A 22,409-nucleotide genomic window follows, 5' to 3' on the forward strand; every position below is an offset into this window, starting at 1 on the left:
TCAGTTTGATGTACCTTTCGTTTTGGGCGTTACCAAGAAAGTTATCCGCTTTTGAAACACCGTGACTCGCTGGCCTACTGACGCACAGCGAAAGAACGTTGTAGTTCTAAGGCCCGGTTCAGACGCCGAACTTTTCATGAGCCGAACTAAATTCGAATTTGGACCGACCCAAATTAACAAAAGTACGCCTGCTGATTCAGACGCCGTTCTTTTCGGCCGTTCCAAATTCAGTTCCAGTAAAACCAGTCAAACTGCTTGCAAAATACATTAAGACAATTTATGCATTAGGATCGGCACATGAAAAGTACGGCGTCTGAATTAACGCCGTTCCAAAGGAGTTCTACAGGCGAAATTCTCGGCCTCGGGAAGAACGGGTGAGCCGTTCCAAATTGAAATAGCCGTTCCAAATTGATTCAGACGTCGATCTTTTCATGTACTTAATTCAAGGAATTAGGTTCGGCTCATGAAAAGATCGGCGTCTGAACCGGGCCTTAGAGACTATTCATTGATTCGTTATTCATTCTTATTATTGTTATAATTATTGTTAATATATGGATTTCCTAAATGGCAACGTCCGCAAAATCGTGAACCGAATAGTGTAAATAAATCAACCAGTTAAACAACAAGTAAAACGAAGTTGGTGCACGTGAACGGAAGTCATAGTTCTCTAGATTAATGCCCTGAATATTTGTTAAAACCTTTCTTTTTCACAAACACCAGATAAAAAATACGGATGATTGATTTCATCTGAAGGTAAGAGACTAGTCATCATTTTCCTTGGAGGAGGTGGGGAATCGTATGGTTTTCTGGGGAAACAAGGGGTGGGGGGTCGGTAGTTGCCAAGAGAATATAAATGGGGGATAAAGGTAACTGACTGCCTATGGAGAGGACCGTCATAAGAATATTTCAGAGTCAGTAAATTTTATCGTGACAAACAAATTCCGACTAGAGAGAGATTTCGGCGCATCGTTTAAACGGTGTCTATGCAGGTGAGGACCAAGCAAAGTTCGATGACGAATCCAGGGTACCAATATAAGATAAATATAGCCGTTCAGAAGCTACGTATTCTTCTTTCTAACCCGCAAGGCGACCATCTTTCGTGCCGCCCCTCAGCTAGTCTCTTCTCCCCACCGCTCTCCTCTCGGGAGGGAACCTAAACGAGAGCGGCACAAGAGGACACTCCTTGAGTCTTTGCGAACTCGTTAAGTGCAGGAGTTGGATGGGGGGGGGGGGGGGGGGCATAACCGCGCTAAGAAACTGCTCCAGGTAATGTCGTTGCGTCCCTGAAAAAGCAACACTCTCTTGATGCCAGTCTTGACAGACAAATCTTCGATCAGCGTTGAGGTACAAGATATGAAATAAGCACCCCCTGGAATCAGTACTCCACTGAGAGGGAGTGAATATATATGATTTTAAGCGGATAAAATATTGATGAAGAGTAGATTTCGCTTTCATGAGGCAGTTGAAAAATGGTTCACACCTATAGGGTCGAAAAGGATCTCATGGCCACTTTCCTGCCCCTTTCTGAAGAGGGAAAGAACTTAGTCCACAAAGCCGCTGAATGATAAGGTGACCGCCTTCAGGTTCCTCTGGAGAGGGGGCAACAATATAGGTTTAAAACCTTCAGACGATTTTTAAGGGATTCAAAGTAAAATTTATAAAATTTGAAATCCTGCCAATATCAATGTTACTTGATGAGGCGAAAAGAATCGAACTTTATTCCAATTACTTTCAATTGCTGCTACCAATCAGGCTCTGTTATTCATATCTGTTCGTGCAGTCCTCGTGCAATAAAACGAAAATGGTCAGGGTTCAATAGTGACAAATAGAGTATGTAAATCGAGGATTGGGAGGTAAACAATGGATCAAATCAAACAAGGTGAACGTCCCATTTAGCTATTTTTGGTTTAGATTTCGGAATCAACGAAAAGGAAATATTCAGAGTCATCAATCAAGATATAAAAAACTGTAATAGCAGTAAAGATTTAGTTGTTTATTGTTGCAAACAAGTGGTTTCGAAACTGACAACAGGTGGTCACGCAAAGTACAAAACAAAACACGTACGCACGAATGACACACGTCCAATTTCCGGCCGATATTAAATATAATCTTTAGCTTTATACAAGTACAGCGTTTTAAAATAACTTATCCGATCTAATATCTGTTTGTTATTACAATAGCATTTCTTAATCTTTATCTGCAACTAAGTTTTATAAACAGAATTTACAAATGTACATGACAATGGCCGACATCTATCTGGTTTCTACGCGTCGATTACATTATATTTACAAGTGGCACCGATCTTTACTGCCAAACGGTTCTAACGACAATGTATTGCAATTTACCGCTGCCTTTACAATCAAAAGTACATTTCGAAACACAGAACTGCTTCAAGAGATTTATCCCATAGGGATTTTTAATTCGGGGGTGACATACGACATCGATCTGCACATAGTGAAGTTCAAGGTCTGGCCAATCGCAAGTTGGTAGCCGACCGTCGCAATGACAGCTCACGTCCCAAGGGCATGTCAATTTTTGAATTGAAAACAGTTCCACGTTGTCGATGGCAGATAAAAATAGCGACAGTACAAGTTAATATCGCACATAACATAAAGCGAAAGGTTCTTATGGAACCTTAGGTACATGTAAATGAAGCTCCTACCGAAACGCTCTGAATGTTCGGTCATGTTCAACTTCTTGTAACCTTCTTGTCCGACCTTCTTCTACTCCATTTATCCGTTCTTGCTGCTCCTCATTTGAAATTTGAACGCATTATTGAGCTCGTCGCCAATGGCTTGAAGGATCTGGCCAACTTGCTGCGGAGTTACATTGTTATTATTTGACAAAATCTCCGCTAAATTCAATTGCGTCACAGTTTGTTGGCGGTTTTCCACATGGTCCGATGATCGCGAACTGTTCTCATTTTCTCTTCTCCTTCTCAAATTGTCTTCTTGCTCGACTAAATAAACGTCACTAGTAGCTGTGATTCTGCTTAGAGACGATTCCATGTTTCTGTCTGTTTATAGTACAACACAGTTGTTTTTCTGATTCCAACCGTTACGAACCTCCAAGGAGCAGTCACGAATAAGTTTCAGCTGGGGCTTTCTTAGTTGGAGCAGTACTCAGTTCTCGAGCCGTCCTTTAAAATCAAACTACGTTTGCGAGCTACTGAAACGTATCGCAAGGGACGATTGTTATTGTACAAAATATCCTTTTCAGCGGCCCACTCAGCCGGCAAACGGCGAAACCACTTCTCTTGTTGTATATCGGAAACAAAACAGCCGTGCAAATCGTCAAAACGGTGGCAATATAAACTGCGTATCTTCCCTTGGGAAAGGTTGTGGCCCTTAGAATTTGTATCAAACGGTAGAAATTATTTCGGTGAATGGTTAATCAAAGATTAGATCTCCTCGCTGCTCGATGTCGTCTCGCCGCCTTCGCAAGTAAATTGAAACAAACAATAGTTGCCGGCTCTTCAAGAAAATTTTTAACACCCAGAAAAATGTGGTAAAAATAACCTTGACGGAGCTACTTATCCAACCAATCAGAGGGCTGAAAACAGGGCCTGATTAGGCATGTGAAGAGAGTGTGTTTTGCCGCGAAAGCACATTTGGCACGCGTGTCCCGCGTGATGTCATCTTTGCTGGAATAAGACCTATATCGGTCTGATACTTTTTAAGACCTATATTGGTCTGATACTGGCCCTTGTGTATGGACAGCATATTTTATCCCAGAATCCCATTCTTCCGCCCCCCGCAACCAACTATGCTCTATGAGACAATCTTGTCAAAGATGTTAGCCAATGAGATCACCGTAATTTTAAATCCCTTGACACGGTTATAAATATTCACAGATTTCGGAATTCTGTTCGGCTCTGTGGCTTTAGGAGATGGAGGAAGGTAATATTACGATCCGCTCACTTTCGAAAGCGTCAAAGCTTCCAAATCCTTCATCTTTTCGAAAGCTGCTATTTCTGTTTTATTTTCTTACCATTTACATTCGCTTTGTAGGCAGATGGGGCGAAGAAAGGCCTTTCGAACAGGACACAACGAAGACTTCATAGTGCGAAGGAAGGTACGATAGTGAAAGTGCGTGTGGTCTGTTCGAGTAAATGCTTTAAAAATTGAAAGCCCAATGGAAAGCCGACACAAACTGCCCAATGTGGAAGATTCGCCAATCGCCCAACAAGCCAAGGATTTAGCCAAAGATTTTATATCTTACAGACTTGGAGAGAACCCAATTCCCGTATCGCCTACTGCTTCTACTCTACGCAAACTAGCCGATCAAATCGAAGAGCAATATCCTTTACTATTGAACCATTTGTGCCACAAATTAAACATAACTCCAGCAACTGTCTATCAAACGTTTTTTGAAATCGCCAGTGAGGTATTTGTAGATGGAATAAACTGGGGAAGAATTGTAGCCTTGTATGCCTTTGGAGGAAAGCTGGCTGTGTATTGCGATCAACACCATATGAAAGATCTTGTTGGATCAGTAACTGACTGGGTCGGAAGATATGTTGGCGGCCTTTGTGAATGGATCGAAAACCATGGTGGATGGGTAGGTACCTAGTTTTAATGTGATCTATTTTGTACTGCCTTATTTTGAATTTTTGTTTAACTCTTGTGTGCTTGAACCCGAGGAAAAAATTAACCACATTAAATACAGCTTGTATATTTTTAAAACCCCGGCGACTGACATTGGAGGGTCGTAATAATTCGAAATTCTTTCGTAAACAAAGAAAGGTTGAAGATTGTGTGTCGTTTTCAGCTGCTACTGACTGGTGTACATAAATAATGAAAGGCGCTTTTCTTCCAATCATTTGGAGACGGAAAAGTTTCGAAGATTCTGACGTCATTACATCCTAAGCTTCGAATAGTAAAAATATTCGAACAAAAGAACTCTAATTGCTAAGCGTGTTTTTTTGTTCGATGTGAACATTTTTAGAATTTTTCCCACTGATTGAGGAAAGTCGTTGCATGGGTGGAAGAATAGTTGAAATGATCTATCATTCCAATGATAAACTTCGACCTTCTCGAAAATCACCTCACTGCCACTCTGTGGATAATTCCAGAAAATGTTGACTCAACTTAGCGTAGAGCGTATCATAAGAGACAAATCATAATTCTAAGTGGGGTGGTCAGTGATTAAGGGGGCGAAAGTGCTGAGAAAGCAGTTTCCAAGCACAGTCGTGATCTTTCAGTGGCAGATGTGTCAAATTCTTTGGAATCTTATACAGTTAATCACAGCATATTGTCGTAGCTTTCGTTTTCGTGCAATTGATGGGACTTGTGCGGTCTTGTTTTCAGTGTTCTAATAATCTAGAAACTTCTCCGTAAAGACTCTTTAAAACAAATTATGTGTGGCATGAGAAGCGCTTTTTAATAAAGGTAACCACAGCAATATTGAACAGTTCAGGCATTCATGTAAACAATGGAAACTATGCAATTACCGAAAGAATAAACAGTATTGACTTCTTGTTTAGCTGAAAACAACTAGTTCAGATTAAAGTTAAGACTGCTTTGAAGATTTTTACAAATTGTGATGAACTCTCCTATTTAAATGTTTTGGAAAAAGTTAGCTTGGATGTCTGAGGTAGTCTATTACTTGGATGATTTCATGAAGCCCACTGATTCTTTTGATTAGGCGTCACAGGGACGTTTATGGTTGTTAGGTCAGATTTTATCTCTAAATATATCCCATCTCTCATAGATTAATATTGACTAATCATGTAAATGAAGAACAAATCTTTTGTTATGCAGCATAGCTCACTAAATCTACTAAAGTGAACATGTTTTTTTTTATCTGAAAATGAGCAAAAGTTAAGGGAATTTAATCTGTCAAGAAACTTTTAGATTATCAGCACGACAATAGTGGTACTTTTTGTGAATTTTCTTTGATTATAGGTAACTCTCATCAATTTCAAGACTGGGATGAAGTGATTAAAAGCCCTTTTTTTCGGGGGAGGGGGTGGTACAGAGACATGATCCAAATCAGTTATCTGCAGCTTTTAGATTTCCTTTGGGTGGCACCATGTGAGGTGCTATGTAATTAACCATCCAAAGTAATTGATGATCCAAAAGCACCTGTGCCTGACAGGAAATAAACTGGATTGCTGAAACTTGGCAGTCGTATAATCACATAGTAACTTGTTTGTCGTTTTACCATTTTCAAATGCTACAAATCATGTAAATGGAACTCAATTTTGTTCAGAAGATTTGAAGATTAGCATCCAGCTTTAGTCCTTTCACTCTCAAGAGAGACCAAGAAGTGATTTTCCTTTATACCATATGAATACAGTCTCCAGTAGACAGGTGATTGCAATAAATATAGAGAAAAAAAACACTTGGTTTTATTACATGATTCAACTCTTAATTCTCACAACTTACATTGAAAAAAAATGTGTGGCAGACAAAAAGGAGAATTACTGTTTTGATTAGAATGTGCTAGATGTTCCATCTTTCCCCTCTGCTAGATGTTCCATCTTGCCCCTCTCAGAATTGCAGGCTTTTATGGCACATAACATGAGAATTATTTGTGGCTGCTTTCAACACTGTGACTTTAGGACACATTTTCTCTGTCAAGAAAACATTTGTCTATAAGCTTTGAAAACAATTCAGTCACGAAGCATGACTTGATGACTGGCAAAAATAGAAAACCGTAATGAGTTTCTTTTGTTTATTCTTTTTGCAATGTAATAAATCCCGTATTGACTTAGCATGTTCAATGAAGACAGCTGAACATTGGTCGTACAGTCTATCAAAACATAAAAGAGAACTTTCATAGCCAATATCTAGCTTAATGTTTGTGAGCTCATGCATGTTCAATAACAAGTAACTATACCATGTGGTGTGGTAATCCTAATAGTAATCATAATGATATCAATAATAATGTTTTGATAATAACAATAAAATTGATAACAATAGTAATAACAATGATAATTTTTATACACTTCATTTTACCAGGGTAGGCCAGATGAAAACAAACAAAGTAGAAACAAATATTGTAAATAAACATAGTGTTTAAAAATTCCAACTGGCAGGGGGCCGACCAATTGGCTGTATAGCAAAAAGGTTTAAACTTGAGGCAACAGAGAAGAAAGTCCACTGAGTAGCAGGGTGGAGGACTTGAATCTGGACCCACCAGGTTACAAGCCCAGTGCCCAAACCACTCGGCCACGCTGTCTCCCTTCCATTATTTAACCCCGTAATCCCTTAGAGTGACTAGCATCTAATTTCTCCTTACAATATCACCCCTGAATCACACATTAAGGTCTTGAGAACAGAGGAAACGATCACCAATCAAATGAAGATATTGATTGTTGCACAAATTCTCTTTATAAGTATAATGGTAGGAAGTATATAAAGAACATTATTACACGACTCGGTCAGTCAGAGGGCCAATAACTAAAGGCGACCAATCAAAATGCTCTATTGCCGGTCAATATTCTCTCAGTATTGGACCAGGCACTGTCCTGAATGATACCGCACTTGTATCCCTTTGAACTTCAGTCATATAATAAATCTCTCATTAACCAAGCTTGCTCGGGACTGTACTGGAAGAATATCGGCCCTCGGTCTTTTTTGTACGGACCTTGCTGCGCTTGGTCCATACTGTCAAGACCTCAGGCCGATATTCTCCCAGTACGGCCCTCACACTTGGTTAATAAGATATATGTATCAAGAACTTGCATACAGTGGGACCTCGATTTAATGAACCTCTATATGATGAAGTCCTTGGTATAATGAATGATAATTCAGTTTCGGCATGGCCAAAGTTACAGTAAAATGTACACCACAGAACCTCAAAATAACAAACCAATTTCCCAGTCCCTTGGCACTTCTTTAAACTGAGGTTCCACTGCACTAATATTAGGGTGTAAAGGGTAAACGTTATCACTAATTAACATCGTGACATTTCTTTTAGGAAGACCTCGATAGACAATTTAATGACAAAGGCCAAGATGGAGCCTGGTGGAAAGGTGTCTTTCTCACTACACTGGGACTTGGCACATTAGCAGCTTTCATGTACAGCAGATGAATCATCCAGCTTCAAAATGTGTGTAATGTGTTTGTGTGAGTTTACATATTAACTTAATTTCCGCGTGTCTTTCATGATCTATTGAATCAGCTGGGTTATTTTCATTCATTCATTTTGTAAGGTTAATTTCCTGTTCTTTAAAATATTTGCTGCCTGGCAGCTGACTAAATTGGTTTATTCAGTTGCAGCACATTGAAACATCATTTTAAATGAGATTTTTATCTTAAGAATATTTAGGTAAACAATATTCTCACCGGAAAATTATGATATAAACTAGTTTGAAAGAAAAATCTTTTCAAAATTTGTTGAGTCACTTGCAGGAGACTAAGAAATCCAGTGATGGGTTTCTGAATTCCCTTTTGCTGTTTAAATGAATAACAACTTGGACAAGTCCAAGGTATAATACACTTGCCAACTTTTTACAATGTCAATGGGATCTGACAATCAGTTTTGTACTTCAAGATGTCCACAGACCTCCAAGGTCTTTCCAAAAAAATTTCACAAGACAAACCAGAGTTTTTTTCCTCCTGGCTAATTGACCCTTTTTTTACCTCATGTAATTGTAGAAGAGGAGTCAAGCAAAGAAGTTCTAATATATATATATACAATTATCAGTTGAGTGAAGAGCATGAAATATTTAGTGGCTGATTTTGTAATGGTGTTGTCAAGTGAAAGCCTGCCAAAAGAAGTTAGACAACACATTGCCATTGGAAACAGAGTCAGTTGCCTGTGACACCAACACAGTTTAAATGTCAAAATGCGGTTTCCAACTTTAATCGCACCTCCCTCAGATGAAAATTGCAGTAGGTATGAAGACCTGGTTCACAGGGCATTAGCTGGTGTGAGATCAAAGGTTTTTACACAAAGGGGTGAGAATCACTCCCAATGAAGTGAGAGTTAGCAAGTTAAGTACACCAATTAATTTTGTATTAATTAGGGAACAAGAATCCATGACAATTGAATATAAACACTTTGTAGTCCAGGTGTGAACACATACAGTCTAGCTGGACTTTGGCATGTATTTGTGTTTACAACTTAAATTTTTAGACACAGTTTACCATGCTCAATTTATATCTTCTGTTTTTAAACTAGTGTCTATAAACAAGGTGCTGCATGTTATCTTTAGCTCCAAATTTGTTCAGAGATTTTATTAGCCCGCTTGACAATGAATTAGTTTGGCAAATTGCATAAGGTATACCTGTCAACTGTAAAACTGAACTCATCTGCCTCCTCCATGTGGGACCTTGATTCTCATGTGCTAGCCACCAATCTGTCACATGACTTGTGTTCTTTGCACTTCTCTGCACCTTTAAACAGCATTGTAACTTCAACATTCAGGCCAAACTTGCAATTGTTGTTTCACTCTGCTGGCAATTACTACAATTATAATGGAATTTTAAAAGAAGACAAAAGGGATCATATCAATTGAAATCTGTCAGTCACTATTTAGGAGCATGACATTATAGTAAATCCTCTGAAACATCACTGGTTGCTCAGGAGATCTGCAACATGGTTGACAGTAGCAGGGGTTTCAATAAAAGTCAGTTACCTGCAGTCTACTGCCACTAGTAAGACCTCTTTCTGCTGTCTCTTTAGCCTGTGACCAGGCTCTCTTGTTTGGGTTTTGCCATATAGCCATTGATTATGCCATTGGCAGCCACTGATGGAATAGTCCTTAACACCCCCTGTGGTATAGTCTAAATCCATAGTTTACATGTCATTGAAAAAAGTACAGTGAACATCTACTTTTGTAGTTGTTAGAATGAAGATCTTTAGTAATTTTTCAGTATTTTTAAAAGGCAAGGCTATAAGGAAATCTCGAGAATAAAAGAGAAATTGAATGTTGGCAGGTATACTTTTGCTGTTGTCTTTGTTTCAATCCAAGTCTTCACATACACAGAATAGTGTGTGTGATTTTCAGTCAATGTGAAGGCAGCTTAGTTTGTGATGTAGAATTTTAATGCCATAAAAGCTCCATGTAAAATTATTATTCCTTTAATGCATATAAAATTTAGAAGAGTAGCTAAATGTCTATGCTTATTGCTTAGATACCATTAACATCTCGTTTAAATTTTAAATCTCTCTTCAATTTTTTTTTTAATTCTCAGTCCCCTCTGTAGGTTAAGGCACTTTCTTTTTTTATCTCTCATTTTGTAACAAAGGTTATTTATGGTAAAGTGAGCAATATTTTATTTATACGTGTGAGATTAACTTTGATAATTTGCAGATTTTGAATAGATTGTTGACAAATCATGTATTCAAGATGCATTAAAATCTCGTCAAACATGGAAATTTACTAATGAAAATAGTTAGCAATTTGAACTTCACTGAACAATGACTATTTAAAGATGTTAATTGTAGTATATATATTTAGCAATTTCATTCCATGAGATAGCAGTTTAATATATAACACATTTTAAATATAAAGACACTGATTTATCATATCTTTCCTTTTGGTAATTGCCTGATTATCAGATGGTCTGTGGGCACCTTTACCTTTCTCTTTGCCAATCTCACTTCCCTTGATGAGATATTTTCTCTCTTTTTGAAGGGTCCCTTTTCAGAATGAACCCAGAACTCTCTTAGATAAGTTTCTTAAGGGTTGCAATCAATTAGGCAACTTGAAGTGAGTAAATCTGATCAACCCTCCGTCCCAGACCATCCAAAAAATTAGAGTAAGGTTTCCATTGTTCTTTTTGACAATTTAGATATTAGTTATGTGCATTATCAGCACATGAAACTGTAGGCCTTTGGGCCATTGACATATTGTATCAGTATTCTATATTTCTACTCCACCTAAAGTGGATATTTGTGAGGTAGTATAAGTATACTATTGTAAAATATTTTTGTCACAACTGGCACGATGATGTAAAATACCAGCACACTTTTTTGATACAAAATAAGTTAGATAGAAAGGGACCTTGCACAACAACAAGTATGACAGCCAATATGATGAGAATAATTTGAAACAAAGAACTTGATCAGAAAAACCAATAGCTGTGCACATGGCTATGAAATTCAGTTGGTTTCCTTGCTATCTTCTGCAAGACAGCAATGTGATTGGCTCTTTGATGTTTCATTTAGAACTGGAGACCGTCATGTCACAGTAAAATGATCATCAGTTAGGTGCGGGTTTTGACTGTAAAATGACTTGCAGTTGATCACGGGCAAACTTTCCTCAATTCCAGTGGTGATTGCATGAATGCCCTGTGTGTCACCAACTATCAAACATGGAAGCCTATCAAAAGATCAATTAAATGGCATGTTGCCACTGAAAATGGGGCTTAAGTTGCCTTTGACAACAAGATTTTGATGTCAAAAGGTGGTCACTACTGTTATTCCTCAGTGAACTTAAAATCATAGTAATTCAAAGACATATCTGGCAGCAATCTGAAAACTGATTAAACCTAAATTATGGAGCTCCAAAAAAAAAAAAAGGTTTCTGATTGGCATTGTCCTTGATGCATTAGCTACCATTGTGTAATGTCCTTACTGATGCAGCCAGGTAACATAACCTTCGAACGGGTTGTTGTTGTTCTCAGTCTTTACTTATCCATGCACAATGTAGGCAATTATACTTAAGAAAAAGGGTTTAAAATGTAACCCAAGTAGAAGGAGGTATTGTGAATTGAGACCAAGTGTAGAAACCACAAAACTGAAAAGGAAAATAAATATCTACTTTATTTGAGTAATTATTTCTCTTTGAAAAGCATCATGAAATGTCTGAGTATATTATTGCAATAGTTGTATTATTAAAAAGAATTACATGAAAAAAGTAAGAAATGATTGTTTTTCAACAAAATGTGTGATCTGTAACAAGAACTTTGTGCAGTCCACCATTGTGGGTGTTTACACAGATTAATTGCGCTCCTTTTAATAGGGTTAGGCTGCAACAAGTCAGCTTGTCGCTCTTTCAAAATGAGAACTGGCTTTTTGTAACACTTGACCATTACAGTTTGATTACAACTTGTCCTGTACCCAGAATATACTAGCTCCCATCTGATTCAATGTTTAATATACACCCAGAATTAAATTATCAAGGACATCTTCCAATATTTCAATGTACAGTTGATTAACATAACATTTGAAAGTGAATTCTGCCACTATTAATAGTAACTTAATTTTTAAATAGTGTGATTTTATATACTGTATTCAATGACAGAATGAAATAATTATGGTTTAATTTTTCATGGTTTTTAATTAAGTTGTAACTGAGCTGGTTTTCTCTTTTATTCATGCTTCTATAATTGATATTCAGTGACCCAGGAGAAAGGCCCAAAGTTAAGGAGCCTGAAATCTTCTATTAACAAGTTGAATCTTCCACTGTTAGCCCTTAAACTTACAGAAATGATTAACTTCATAAAAGAATACTAAACCTCGCCAGATAAAGCTTGTTATTTTAATACAACATCAAATTTTTGTAACTAATTCACATGGAAATGTGTAGCAGCTAGTGGGGACAATTAACAATCGGGTCTTGGGAATAAAAGAGTTAAGATTGATTGGATCAATAACTTACATTTACAGGAAAGTATTTCTCTCACCTTCTCAATGTTCTCAGATGAACTCTTCCTAGCCCCTAAGTCATGCTGCATTGTTAGTTGGTAAGGGCCTATGCTGTTGAAGCACCAACCTTACATATACATTGGGTATTGCACAGAATTTTTTCATTTGTTTTAAATTGCAATTGTTTTAACAAGTGCAAGTTGAGTGATGTTGATGGCAAGAAGAGTTCATTTCAAATCAGTACTAAATATATATGTGCTGAAAGTTAATGTTGTCCTGAGGAAAAAAAAAATTTAGTGTAGAAGATGAAATGTAGATAATAGATTTCCTTCAAACCAGCATTTTGTTTGTTTAGATTCTTTTGTCATTCAAGATATCCACATTGTTTGTAATCAGGTTAGTGGTGGTGTATAATCTTTGTTCTGTTACAAAATGCTTGTTATTGTCGTTGTTTGCTCTATGCAACATACATATAAAGTTTGAACAAGATCTTTCATTCTGGACACAGACTAATAGCTGTGTACTTGGGGCAAATAAAAGATATTCATAATGTACATTATTGTAAGTTGTCATTCTTTACTGCATGATGGGTATGATGTTATTAAAAAGTTTAGTTAACAAGTTGGTGGTAAAAGTCAGAGGAAAAAAAGTGGAATTCCTACTTTTTAACAGCGACATCCAAAGAACTACTTCACCTTAAAATTTTCAACACTCTTGTTTAAGAAAATTTCTGAGAAAATGGTCAGAGGTCAACTTGGACCATGTGAAATTTTTTCAGACTTCTTGCATACTAAATCCCCAATAATTGCAAAAGGTCTTATTTCAACAGTGAAACTTTTTACATTCACATCCACTTTTCTATAAATATATGAAAATTCCAATATGAATGACAAAAATGGATTTCACTTTTCATGAATCACCTTTTTGTCCCTCACATGCAACATAATCTTTTACAATTATACCATGCATTTCTCATTTAAATTTACTCTGTCTGGGATGAGTAACTCCCATGCTCTCTGGTTTAACCCTTTTAACTCCCTGACTCTATCAAAATGTAACATCTCCCCACAATATCCATACACTTTCCTGCAGAAAGGTAATAAGAATACTCAAACTTATCAGGTAAAAGTTATCTTGATCTAACACCAAATTCTCATGACTTGTTTACAGGGAAATGAGAAGCAGTAGGAGGGGAGAATTATCAATAGGATCTTGGGGGTCAAAGAGTGAAAGAAGTCAGTAATTAATCTACTGAGATGAGGCTTACAGTTAAAAAAAAAAACTAACCATTTTCATGATGACAACTTAAAATTCTCCGTATCTATTACATAGGCAATGGCTAATACATAATGAAAAAGAATTTTCTAGCGTACAAGCTTTAAATCTCAGACATGATAAAAAGGGGAGCAATTTGTAACAAGGCTGCTAATTTTATACTATGATTCAAAATTATTCTGTACTATCTCTCTTGTGAGGCCAAAATCGAGGCTAGAAGTTGTTGGAATTCCTCCCTTTGATAAACCAGTTCAAATACAGGTGATTTTGTTCTTGCCTCCTCAACAGAAAACCAAGAACACTCTTCATGTACACTGCTCTGGACATGAGGTGACTTAGCTGCAAATATTACTTCTTGCTTTGACTCAGACACAGGTGACGGCAAAGAATCAAGTGAAACGTTGCAGTCCTGAGGCATCAAAGATATTCCTCTCACTTGGCAGTCCTCTGTTTTTACTACAAATTAAAACAATGAAAGTTGCTATGATTTTTATCACATAGACACGAAAGTTCTCAGTTCTTTATTTATATATATATATTCTCGCATACAAATTCTGATTCTAAAGTAAGTAAACTAACCAAACAGTCAAGACAGTTAGGTACATTGTAAGTTACTCACTGAATTTCTCTGATCCACACAACCTCCCCAAGATAAGAAATCATCTCCATGGACAAATAGCAAACCCTCTGAACTAACATAAGAATTATAATTATGGCAGACAGTAAGGAGAGTTGCTAATAAGATCTTGGGATCCTTCTGCACTTACAATCATCATCTTCATCCCTCTTGCGCTTAATTCCTCTTCCATGTGCATCTTCCTTTTGACTTTGGGCTTCATCTTGGGCTTCCTCCACCTCTTGTCCCTTTGTCACAATGTGAATGTCATGTTGGATGTCCTCTTGACATTTTTGTGGGTTAGTTATGTCATTGTGTTCATTTTCAACAGCCTCTTGCTCGTTGGATGTGCCAAAAGAAGGAAAACCTTCCACTGAAAGTGATAGCTAAGTTATCTGATTATGAATTACATTCTCCATTTCAGAGATAGGGCAGAGTGGCTTGAAAATGGGCTGTTATAACTCAAGAATGAACAAACAAATTTAGAGTCAAGTGCAAATATAATATTAGGTAACACTGCCTTTGGCTAAGCATTCCTAAATAATTTGACAGCTGCGCACAGCGGCTGAACAAACTGAAACAGGAACAGAGGAAAAGAAGAAGTGTTCATGTTATCATGCACTGACCTTCATCAATACTTTGCTTTGCTTCCCACTCTATGGAGGTATTTACTACAGTCATGTCCTGTGACAAATTTAACTCTTCATTGCCATCTGAATGGTACACACACAGGAAATACCTTACAATATCACCTGCGAAACAAACTTAATATTAATGACACCTCTAATAGAAACTGCAACTTACAGTTTCGTGAGTAATGTAAACTACTTGCAAAGATTGTCCACAGGTACTGTCTAACACAGTTCTGTATAAACTGATTAGTACCAGCTATTCTACTGGTTTGCTAATAATGCTAAGGAGAGAAAGAACCCTCATGGGCAGCTAAAATAGCTTTATGCTTCCAATCTGTGGACAGAAGGCTGACCTGATCAGCCCCCCCACTTGCCCAAGCCCCAGGATTTTTTTTAGTGACACCTTTCGTCACTTTAGAGGCCTGAAGGTCCCTCCTGGCCAGGTTTATCCTCGTGTCAGTGGTATGAAGCAACAAGGAGTGCTGGAAGTACCCCCTTGATGGAATGCCAGGGAAGAGTGAGGTTTCCCTGAGATTTTGATAGTATCCTGTTTACCTCCTGGGTGGAGAAAGGCCCTGTGAGAGTTAAATATCATGTCCAAGATCAGAACACATATGACCTAGCCAGGTCTCAAACTCAGACAGTTTAATTCAGAATCTAGTGCACTGAGGACTATAAGTGAGGTTATGTCAGCTTTCCTTACCTTTATGGGGATTCAAATTATCTTCTTGTGGCAAATCAATCCAGGGGCAATTTTTCACTTGATCAATGTCCAGTTTGATTCCTGTTTCTTCTTTCAATTCTCTCACTGCACAGTCGACAGCAGGTTCAATAAAAAGACCTTTAAAGAAGTATTCAGCCTATCATTAACTACAAAACAGGGAAGCCATCCATTATCAAGTTCCTCACAAAGAGAAGGGAGAATTCAAAGCAATAGTCTCTTTTGATAACTGTTGTTATTGATGTTATTCTTTTTATCGAATCAAAGGTGATGAGGTCTATTATAGGAAATGTTCTCCAGAATGTTTTTATAGTCTTCCTAGCCACACCTATTCAGCAGAATATTTTTTTCAGACAAGGTAACCCCCATCTCTATAGGAAGTCCATTCTTCAAAACAATGTAATATTTCAAAAGTTGATGCCAACCTGTTGAAAGCATTCTATGTTTGAAATTTCCTTTAGGAAGACTCCATGGATGATAATAATCCTCAGAGTACTGAACATCACTTGCTTGTCGACGGGCAAGTTCATCCAAAGCCCTGGCCTTGGTAACGAAAAACCTTCATCACTGTACAGTTATGATAATTGTATTTATTTTAAGATTACATGTAATTCTAACATGTCTTCTCTTTTATTAGGTAGGTACAGCTTTATCAACTACCATAATTATATTTTGATTTACCTTGAATTATTTGCTAGCTATTTTGAAGGTATATAAGAAAACCAAATTCTGTGTATGTTTAATTGTAAACCTCCCTTAAAAATTTAAGAATCCTTCGAGCCAACTGTAGATCGCTATGCATTATTTTTTGTCTATTGTTTCTTGTGCAGTAGTGTTAATTGTTAAAGTCTTGCGTGCACTTTCTTTGTGTCATTACATTACGTAGCATGTATTTAAACCGTATTGTTCATTGTAGTTTTTTTGCAGTTTTTTCCAGTGCAGTTTTGTCAAGTGTAGTTTGCATATTCGTCTTTTTCGCTCCGTGCAGCTTGTTCACCACTAGGCAGGATTCACAACATTGCAACAAATATAAGTTTGTTTTATGTAGTTTTCGTCGTCGTTTTCTTTATAGCTTTCCTTGGGTATTTAGTGTAGTTTATATTATAATAGGTTTTCGTTTGCTGTTTTATTTGCTGTTTTAACTGTGTTGTTTTGTGCCATGTTGTTTCGCTGTGTTAAAATCGTGCTTGTTAGAATTAGTCGCCTGTGGCATTCATACCAACTCTGGAGGGCTCCAGGAGGTTTCTTAAAGCATTTACAATATCCCATCTACATCTGTAGTACTTTGTACCTTCAGTGATTCAAGATCATGAGGAAGGGGAGGACTTAAAACAGAGCACCATTTCTTGTTGAACTTCCACATGTGAGAAAACAACTGATGAAGAGCTTCTTCATGCATTCCTGCAATATTTTGAACTTCTTCCAACATCCAATCACAAATGTGTTCTGTCAGGCTTGGAATGTCCAGCGATACAGGACGACCAGAGACCATGCGACGAAAGTACTGCGCTAATGCTGCAGCCACACTGACAAATGCTTGACTGGAAAGATATCGTTTCAGGAGCACCTGAAGTAAACTACATGTAAATCAAACACCAGTTTAGTTAAGTGTGGAACCGAAGTTTTCAAAACCAGAACTACTGGTAGCCCAAGGTGCCTTTTTTCAAAGTATGAATAATTGCACAAACAACAGATTTCTAAATGAAGAGGCCATCCATGCAGATTGATTTGGCAAATCAATCAATCAAGTCTACTGTAAAAAATTGTTTAGCTGCTTAATACAGTTATCAATGCCTTTCTAATTCGTGGAGGAAACTTACTTGTTTTCGAAGATATATGGTATCACAAGTTTCAGTGAGGATAATGGAAAAATTTTGAAAACTTCGTCCTCAAGGCTCAACCATACACTTGGTTTAACAATGATCAGAATAAAGGGCAGACCTTGAGCCCACAAACAGTATGTACAGGTACTACTCACAGAGTAATACAATGTCATGTAACTCACGCATTACACAACTTGGTCCCGGCCGGACCAACTCTCAGGGTCTTAAAATAATTGAGAAGAATTTGCTACCTTTCTATAACATCAAGAAATGGTTCGATATTCTAATCTTCTTGGATAGGGACGAATAAATGGAGGTCCCATCTCCTGCAGGGCTAGGGGTAGGAGACATTAATCTCCCACGCACGAGATTACTGTGTGATGGATGTCCTCCCCTGGGTGGGATGGGTGGGAGGGGGGACTAGCACATATGATTCATAAGTTCCTTTCTAGTCCTTCCCCACTGCAAAATTAATGCAGTGAAAATGGAGTAATACTTAACATCTTCACTAATCAGACAAGAACCTCAAATGACTATAACCTTGATTCTGGATCTCGATAAAGTAGTACAACTCCACAGCTTGTCAAAACAGGATCTGGTGATTCAGGTATAATAATATCTGCACATCTCTCAGCCTGAAGAGCAACTTTGCCTTTATGATCAGTGTAACAAGCATCAAGCCCAACTATGCGATAACCTAATACATCACAAGATATAAACAAAGTAAGGACATCATTAAGATCTGTTAACTCATTTCACCTTGAGCAACATTCAGTATCCAAATTCTCCAAACTCTTCTTAAAACAATTTTTGGTACTGAAAAGGAGAATTTGTTGATTGGTCAATTGAAAGCTTCCTAGATTAGAAACCATTTTCCTTAATTCTCATGATCTTAATAAAATAATGGTTCAGCAAAATAAGATTTGTTGGTCATTTCCTGTCTCCTACCTCATATATCACAACTATTCACTGTCTCCACAACAGAATCACTGAATAAAAACTTGCAATTAAACACAAGAGCTTTTTACTGAGTTCAAACTTTTAGACTAGCAATACCTTAAATTAAGAGTTGAAAACAACACCTCCCATTGCATAATCATTTTGGGTACAACTGCATCATCCTTGATGACTAAAAATGATGTGAAACTACTTGTACCTTAAAAGACCATTACAGCTCACCGATTACCAATTTAAACACAAGATGCCAAATTTGCAACTTAAGCTGCAAACTTGATTGCCAAAAAACCCACCATAGCATAAAACCTGTTGCAGCTGGAGCAATGAATGTGGCACATAATCAGATTTGCTGTTATTTACTGTAAATCACCAAATCAGTTCTATCATGCAGCAACTTAAAATTTCATAATTTCTTAGATAGTTAAACAACTCTTCTGTTAGTTCACCTGGCTCAAGCAAAACAAAGGACATGGTGCGAGTGTTAAAAATGTTACAAGTCCCAGGAACTCTTGTACAGTACAAAATGAATGATGACTCTTTATCTCCAACAATGGCAATATTTTTCTTCTCCTTCCATATTTCAGCAACTGTAAGATCTTGCCTGTGTTCTAATGGAAGAGCAAATGTACTTCCTTCAAATTTTCCTTTGTTGAGAGGGTACTCATCTGTGTCCAGCTTTTGTCTTTTGTTCATAATCGCTTGATGCCAGTTATGGTCAACATCTCCCCTGAAAACACAAAAACACAAGAATTACAATTTTACTATGATTTTGGATAATAATAATTGGTAAGACAAATTAATGAAAACATACACAGCCACAGTAAGTTACAATTATAGTTAATATTCAATAACATTTCTGCTGACAATGAGCATCATTATACGTTAGACTTACCACCAAAAATCTGATTGGTCAAGAGCATTCAATTAATATACAATAGCCTGTGAAGTTGACATGATAAATGCAGTACCTTCAGCAGATATTGCTTTTATCATGTTGAATTCAAAGTCTGCTTCGATTTCAAGCTCCTCGTCTGAGTAGTGCAGATTGTTTCAACACAAAAAAAGTCACGTATAATATTATAATTGAATTTGGTTTTTGGATGATATTCATCATCCAATCATTGCCTGATAGAAGAAGTTCAAAGTATACATGTACCATGGATTTAATTGTCCTTGTCCACCATGGGAGTGTACCCAGGTTCTTTTCAATCCACTCATCTGTGGCATAGTTCTTTTGGATTTCATTTTTCTTGATTCTTTGTTGTTAAATGCATCTTCTGGATCGGTTACTCCTACAGCTAACAGTGCTTCCCTGGCAGCCAGTTGCTGTGCTTGTTTTTTGCTAGAGCATGGCACCCTTGATGACACAGTCTTGTCACCAAACTGAACAAGGCTGATAAATCCAGACCCTTGAAAGGAATATTTTTATTAGTAGTTCTGGTAAGATTTCAACATAAGTCCTATACTATTGAAAGACAAAGCTGTAGTTCCAAAGGCAATCTATTGTTTTTGCCATTGTTTTCTTATCTAAGAACTGTATCCATAATGAAGTATAGTAAGCTGCTATGCAGAAATCTTGCTGTAGTTTCTCAAACAAACTGCTATTAAAATAAATTAAACATAGAACATAAAGATCACACAGCCAAACATTATCTCTACCCTCAGCATCTTGTCCTAATGTCAAGTTATATTTCATGAAAACTTCATAAATATACCCACTGGCTTTTTTTGACACCATGATATTTAGTAAATAAACCCCTTCGGGCAGCTGGTGTGTCGGCTGATAATGTCCGCGGCTGGGAGATTGTCCGAAAAATGAATATTTGGCCGAGAAAGCTTCGAGGGCAAATATGAAATTCTGAGGACAATCTCTCAGCCAAGGACATTATCAACCAACATACCAGCAGGCCAGAATGGGGTTTATTTTATTTTATAACCCTCCCATTAATTTTCACATTGCAATTAAACTGCGCATAAACACAGTGAAAAAGCCAGTGGTGATGATGGCGAATGCGCGTGATTGATGCAAGCAAGCAAAAAAAAAAAGAGTTTCGTTTCCTTCTATGTAAATAGGAGAACAGAAAAGTTGAAACTCTTGCGTTGACTATGTTTCTTTTTCACGGAAAAAATCGGAGGACAAAATTAATATCGGCGTGGATGGGGGTTATTGCGCGATAACTGTCCTGTGATTTTGCACCACATGATGTTAAGTAACCAATAAAATCATGCCAAAATTAATGGGTGGATTATAAACACAAATATCACATATGTAGTAGGGCTCCAGCATGCAGAGTGTGCTAACACATCAGTATACAACTCATTAAGTAAGAGGATGTCAAAGCCAATCAAGCTGAGAAAATTGGATGTGAGGTCATGACCATATGTGGATACACTTGTGCATGCATTCCGGGTATCTGTCTGAGCACAATCATGGAACAGAAAGTGAAAAGTACATACTACTGCATTGTAAAATAACTACCAAAAACTGGACAAAACAAAGCAAATGAAAGAGAAACAAAAAAAGCACCAAAGTAGAAAGACAATAATGCTCTTAGGAGCTTTTGTGTTTAGACTTGGATAAGGTAAATATGAGAAGAGAAAAAAAGAGAAAAGCTCATGACAAGGAGAGTTTTTAAAATCACCCATCTTAGTCCATCTGCTTTGTCCATTGCATGACTATAATAAAGCAAAACATCTGGAGCTCTGCTTTCAGGCTTAGGAATTTATGTGAATTGGTCTTCCACTTTGATGACAGTTAAATGTTTATTTCAAGCATGCAGTAGAATACATTACCATTCCAGGATGTTTGATAACTGGGTGGTTTGTTCCCTCTCTGCTGACAGTTCTCCTGAAAGAGATTCTTGTAAGACAATTTGTTGTCAAATTTTTCTGGAGTGGCTGCAGGACTCTGACTGTCTTGTGCAATGGTCTTTTGTACCAGACATTTTTGCTCACTTCCTTGCTCCGAAGTCAAGAGCTTAATAGCTACTGATGCTGCACTCTGTTGAGCTTGTTTTTTGTTGGATGAAACTCCTTCACTCTTATATTGTTGCCCGTTAAAGGTCATGGTGCAAACAAAACCAGACCCCTCTACAGTGGTCTCATATTGAGGAAGAGGCAATCCCATTTTCTGTGCTTTCTCTTGGAGAATATTCTTATATGATAAAGAAACCATCCCTGTAGCCGGACTCTGGGCGACAGGTGAGCACAAATCTTCTCCAATTGATGAAGTTGACGTCTGCAGCTTATCTTCCGGGGATTCACCTGTTACTGGTGTTGACGAAGGGTCCGTGGTTAGACAAGATTTATCCTGGCTATCGTCAGCGCCATCGACAACGAACAAAGGTTGCTTGATCTCATATTGTTGCAATTTTGGTTTATCTGCATCTAGATCTGGTTCAAGCAATCCCAATTCATGCAACGCTACTTTCGCCGCGTCTTGTTCTGCCTGTTTCTTGTTGCTAAATTCGCCTCCACAAGTAAAATTTTGTCCGAAAACAACTACATTCGCTGAGAAAACTGGACTATAGCCCTGGATTCTTTCCGTGCAGCTGTATCGAGGAAGAGCTACCTTTGATTTTTGGCAGTGAATTTGCAGTACACCTTTGTAATTGACCTGAGACATTTTAATCTCATCAATAAACAGGCAAAAATTTTCCAGAGAAAAAATTGCTTTTGTCTAGCATTCACCAATGGAGAAGTATTTTGATAATTCCGCAAAAGTATACAATTTTTTTTTCCGGAAAAAAGGCATAGTTTTACGATCAAAAAATTCTCCATTTAGTCCGTCCGCCATGTTTTCAACCCGAGACGCATGATGGTTATAATACGCTCTTGTT

General features: G+C 37.5%; 2 protein-coding genes across 3 annotated transcripts; one reads left to right on the forward strand and one right to left on the reverse strand.

Moving 5' to 3' along the window:
• The first annotated feature begins 3,795 nt into the window (after nt 1-3,795).
• On the forward strand, nt 3,796-13,100 carry LOC111344631 (bcl-2-like protein 1). 2 transcript variants are annotated; one of them, XM_088755845.1, is made up of 3 exons: nt 3,796-3,899; nt 4,011-4,560; nt 7,931-13,100. In XM_088755845.1, the coding sequence occupies exons 2-3, from the start codon at nt 4,135-4,137 to the stop codon at nt 8,015-8,017; spliced, it is 513 nt and encodes a 170-aa protein (XP_088611971.1). In that variant the 5' UTR covers nt 3,796-3,899; nt 4,011-4,134; the 3' UTR covers nt 8,018-13,100. The 2 variants fall into 2 exon arrangements, with proteins under 2 accessions (XP_088611971.1, XP_022807607.1); XM_022951872.2 differs by having other exon boundaries at nt 3,798-3,899; nt 7,927-13,100.
• Nucleotides 12,421-22,403, reverse strand: LOC111344629 (uncharacterized). The gene is made up of 10 exons (XM_022951870.2): nt 21,364-22,403; nt 19,727-19,979; nt 19,017-19,297; nt 18,154-18,310; nt 17,082-17,367; nt 16,216-16,333; nt 15,773-15,910; nt 15,064-15,189; nt 14,589-14,810; nt 12,421-14,277 (listed from the first exon to the last, which is right to left on the reverse strand). The coding sequence occupies exons 1-10, from the start codon at nt 22,193-22,195 to the stop codon at nt 14,006-14,008; spliced, it is 2,685 nt and encodes an 894-aa protein (XP_022807605.1). The 5' UTR covers nt 22,196-22,403; the 3' UTR covers nt 12,421-14,005.
• Between the last annotated feature and the right edge of the window lie 6 nt (nt 22,404-22,409).

Source organism: Stylophora pistillata, chromosome 4 (assembly GCF_964205215.1).
Source record: "Stylophora pistillata chromosome 4, jaStyPist1.2, whole genome shotgun sequence".
Classification (NCBI taxonomy): Eukaryota; Metazoa; Cnidaria; class Anthozoa; order Scleractinia; family Pocilloporidae; genus Stylophora; species Stylophora pistillata.

Coding starts and splice junctions, on each gene's coding strand:
- LOC111344631 (XM_022951872.2), top strand. CDS start 4,135: ATGGAAAGCCGACACAAACTGCCCAATGTGGAAGATTCGCCAATCGCC. Junction 4,561..7,926: donor TCGAAAACCATGGTGGATGG/GTAGGTACCTAG, acceptor CATTTCTTTTAG/GAAGACCTCGATAGACAATT.
- LOC111344629 (XM_022951870.2), bottom strand. CDS start 22,195: ATGTCTCAGGTCAATTACAAAGGTGTACTGCAAATTCACTGCCAAAAA. Junction 19,298..19,726: donor CAAGGACAATTAAATCCATG/GTACATGTATAC, acceptor TTGTGTTTTCAG/GGGAGATGTTGACCATAACT. Junction 15,911..16,215: donor ACATAGAATGCTTTCAACAG/GTTGGCATCAAC, acceptor ACTTCTTTAAAG/GTCTTTTTATTGAACCTGCT.